The sequence below is a fragment of the Sinocyclocheilus grahami genome, unplaced genomic scaffold (genome assembly GCF_001515645.1).
Source record: "Sinocyclocheilus grahami isolate Dianchi unplaced genomic scaffold, SAMN03320097.WGS_v1.1 scaffold999.1, whole genome shotgun sequence".
Taxonomy (NCBI): Eukaryota; Metazoa; Chordata; class Actinopteri; order Cypriniformes; family Cyprinidae; genus Sinocyclocheilus; species Sinocyclocheilus grahami.
Genome location: NW_015506178.1, coordinates 225627 through 230094, shown reverse-complemented (window position 1 = coordinate 230094; position 4468 = coordinate 225627). Strand labels below are relative to the sequence as shown.

Here is a 4468-nt window from a genome sequence, read left to right as displayed (position 1 = left end):
TATATATATATATATATATATATATATATATATATATATATATATATATATATACTACTTACTACTGTCATAAGATAAAAAATAAAACTGGATACATAAATAAATAAATAAACAACTAAATAAATAAAAACTATATTATTTACCTGAAAAATGTGTTGGGAACTACCTGAAATAAAAGTTTTTTTATATTTTATTTTATTTCAAGTAACATTTTTTACTTTCAGTTTTAGTTTTAGTTAACTATAACGGCCCTGCTATTTTGAGATAGTTTAAAATAAGACGTAAAGTCTCATTTTGAGATATAAAGTAACATTTAAGTCACAAATGTAACACCATTGCGACTTATATTTCACAATGTGGCTTTATAGTTCACAGCAGCAACTTTATGTCTCCCAACTGCAACTTTACTTCACATAACTGTGTGGCAGATATAAATAAAGTTGCAGGGGATACAAAATTGTGTATATACAAACCCATATCATTTAGTTATTTTATCTGTGCTTGGCTGAAGATCTCATATAAGACTATATTAAGTTAAACGGTCAAGGTTATGAGAGCTCTCTTCATTCTGGAGCTCATGCCAGCGTTGGCACAAGGGCCAGCGGTGTAATCGATTGTACTAACTGTATATATATATATATATATATATATATATATATATATATATATATATATATATACTACTTACTACTGTCATAAGATAAAAAATAAAACTGGATACATAAATAAATAAATAAACAACTAAATAAATAAAAACTATATTATTTACCTGAAAAATGTGTTGGGAACTACCTGAAATAAAAGTTTTTTTATATTTTATTTTATTTCAAGTAACATTTTTTACTTTCAGTTTTAGTTTTAGTTAACTATAACGGCCCTGCTATTTTGAGATAGTTTAAAATAAGACGTAAAGTCTCATTTTGAGATATAAAGTAACATTTAAGTCACAAATGTAACACCATTGCGACTTATATTTCACAATGTGGCTTTATAGTTCACAGCAGCAACTTTATGTCTCCCAACTGCAACTTTACTTCACATAACTGTGTGGCAGATATAAATAAAGTTGCAGGGGATACAAAATTGTGTATATACAAACCCATATCATTTTAGTTTCTCTACTAGAGAGAAGACTATTTTATCTGTGCTTGGCTGAAGATCTCATATAAGACTATATTAAGTTAAACGGTCAAGGTTATGAGAGCTCTCTTCATTCTGGAGCTCATGCCAGCGTTGGCACAAGGGCCAGCGGTGTAATCGATTGTACTAACTGTCACATACTGAATATATTCATGGCCATACCAAGAGAGGAAGCTGTCCACATAATTTCACAAGCTAAATGGTAATTAGTGAGAGAGCGAGTAATATGCATATATGCGTGTGTGTACTGTACGTGCTTCATAAAGTCTATCTTCATCATGGGAGTCACTTCTCACTGCAGTGGCCCCTTATTAATCTGACTGGGCTAATTTGAAGCTAATGAGCTCAGATTTGTGGTAATTGTGGCCTTTTATTATTAATTTTTTTATTGTTTTCTTTTATTATGTCCCTGTGGCTCAGTGGTAGAGCATTGCATTAGCAGCACAAAAGGTCATGGGTTTGATTCCCAGGGAACACACACACTGGTAAAAAAAATGTATAGCCTGAATGCACTGTAAGTCGCTTTGGATAAAAGCGTCTGCTGAATGTATAAATTATTATTTATTAAGGATTGAGCACAGAGAATGCTTTGGTTTGGTTTGATTATTGTGGTGAAACTAGTTCCATTCCAAAACCTGTTGAGCTTCCTACCTAGACGGCATTATAAGGCAGAAACTTTAAATAGGATGAGAAATTAATAGCATACAGAAATATTAACATTGTAATTTTTTACTCAATAAAAATATAATTTATGTAATTTTTAATACGCATATACACTACAGGTCAAAAGTTTGGACTAACTAAGATTTATGTCTCTTATGCTCATGCATATACTTAAAATACAGTAAAACAATATTATTGTAAAATACTATTACATTTTATAATAACTGCTTTCTAGTTTCATATAAATTTTTTTATTTAGTCTTCAGTGTCACATGATCCTTCACAAATCATTCTGATATAATTCTAATATAATATTCTAATATAATATAATAATAGCTCTTATTATCATAAATGTCAAGTTTTTTTTCTGTCTAATATTTTTCATAATTGCAAATCATGATACATTTTAACAAGTCTTGTAATTTTAATTAAATATTTAATAGCACTTAATTGAAATATTTTTTTTAACATTATAAATGCCTTTACTGTCACTTTTCATCATGCGTTCTTGCTGGTTTCTTTTTTTTTTATCTTAGTTACCCTAAACAATTGAATGGTAGTATATGACAGTTTCCACAAAAATATTAAGCAGCAAAAAACTGTTTTCAACATTGACAATAATAAGAAATGTTTCTTGAATACCGAATCAGCATATTAGAATGATTTCTGATGGATCGCGCGGCACTGAAGACTGAATTCCTTAAAACAAAAACAAAAAGTTAAAAACTGACTATTTTACCCAATATTAATGTAGGCATGTATTTATGTATTTCAGAATATTGTGTTGTTACACTCTAAAAAATGCTGGGTTGTTTCAACCCAATGTTGGGTCAAATATGGACTAACCCAACTGTTGGGTTAAAAAGCTAATTTAAAAATGTAACCAAAATTTAACCCAACAGTTGGGTTAGTCCATATTTGACCCATGTTTTCCACGCATTTTTTAGAGTGTAGCTTAGCAACATGCTAGCATCAATATCTACTGGAATCAATTCAGAGTCTCCTGTTTCCCAACATTTAGGGATATGAAACACACTTGGTTCAGGAGTCAGTTGTCATTTAGTCATTTATCTGAAGTGACCACCAGTACACTTACTACAGTGACAGTCCCTGTGGAGTACACAGAGGTTAAGTGTCTCGCTCAAGGACACAGTGTTTATTCACGGATCGATCCTTCTGGGATATGAACCTACAACCTTTTGTTAACCGAGTGAATTTATTATCTGCTAGTCAACTCCACCTACTGCCCTCTTGACCTGTGAACCAGGCATCATTATTATATTCTGATATACAGTATGAATGTCTATGGAAGCTTGTTGGGCCATTGGATAAAAAAATAAAAGGGGTAACTGCAACTTTTTTCCCACCGTCCTGAGAAGAAACGTCAGAATTGTCAGATATAAACTCACAATTAGACGAAAAAGTCACAATTACCTTTTTTTACAAGCTGTAAACTCAGAATTGTGAGGGAAAAAAATGGAATATTCAGACATTTTTTTTCTTAGAATTGCGAGTTTATGTTTTGCCATTCATAATTGTGAGGAAAAAAGACGCAATTATCTTTTGCAACCTTGTTACAATACAAATGTTACAATATAAATCAGGTCAACAAAGTTATATTGTCATATTGTCACAAGTGAGTCAATCTATAGAGCTCCTTAAGGAAGATGTACATCTATAAATTAAATTTAAAGGGATAGTTCACTTAAAATCACTATTTACTCACTCTTATGTCATTTTTGTCTATTCAATGAAACTTAATGGAGAGCATAAAAAAAATTGAAATTAGACATTTTCTAAATATCTTCTTTTGTGTTCCACATACTGAAATTTAAGTCATTATACAATAAAAAAACAAAAGTCACTTTCCCAAGGAAAAAAAAACACACAAGGGTGAGTAAACGATTCAGAATATATATTTTTCTTTAAGTGCTTTTAATTTGAATGATGCATCTGTATGCATCACTTGCATGCATATTTAAAGTGATCTTAAGATGTTCTTAATGCACTTTGGGAAACCCAAGTCTGAATGGCTTGGGATGCTGCAAGGAATTGATCCTGTAAGCTGTACATCGTCCTCAAGGGCTCAGACATGCTGTCCCCAATATTTGTTTTAGACAATGACACATCCATAAGAATGACGGACAGAATGGAAGTGAATGAATACTCTACCTTTTAATTTACCTGTATGGAACACACACCTGACAAAAGGCAATCTTCACATCCAGGACTGGAGCACTGCAGTTATATAAGAAACGTCTGTTCATAAATACCTGAAACACAGGAATTAGGAGTCATGATTAAAAGCTGAGTGAATAAATATAGCAAGAATTTGATACTGAGGTAGTAAGATATTTGCTTTTTGTTCCGTAAAGCTAATTTCATCTTCAAATGACTTGATTCCTCAAGATGTTTTTTGGCAGATAATGATATGTGCTAAAAGAGAGAAAGCTGAGATGATAAACAACACTCTTTTTTTTCTTCTCTCTTTTCACATCTACAATCTTCATTCTGTCTCAAAGCCCCTGCCCTGTGGATATAACGGCTTTCAGCACACTGAGGATCTATGCATTAGAACAGGCTTTCCAAGAATAGTCAGTGTCATCCAGGAGTCAAAGACAGTATGCTAATTTGCGTTGATTATTTCTTCAGCCTGCTCTGTTTT

At 31.8% G+C, this 4468-nt stretch overlaps 1 protein-coding gene across 9 annotated transcripts in view; it reads right to left on the bottom strand.

Annotated features, from left to right (window-relative positions):
* The window catches only part of LOC107565387 (mitogen-activated protein kinase 10), a 45116-nt gene extending 41045 nt beyond the window's left edge, over positions 1-4071 (bottom strand). For 7 of the 9 annotated variants that reach the window (XM_016250604.1, XM_016250606.1, XM_016250605.1 and 4 more), the window contains exon 1: positions 4005-4071. In XM_016250604.1, coding sequence (XP_016106090.1) covers positions 4005-4070 — 66 coding nt within the window. In that variant the 5' untranslated portion in view covers position 4071. Of the gene's footprint in view, positions 1-3975 lie in introns of all 9 variants that reach the window. The other 2 variants (XM_016250608.1, XM_016250609.1) reach the window with 2 other exon arrangements.
* Between the last annotated feature and the right edge of the window lie 397 nt (positions 4072-4468).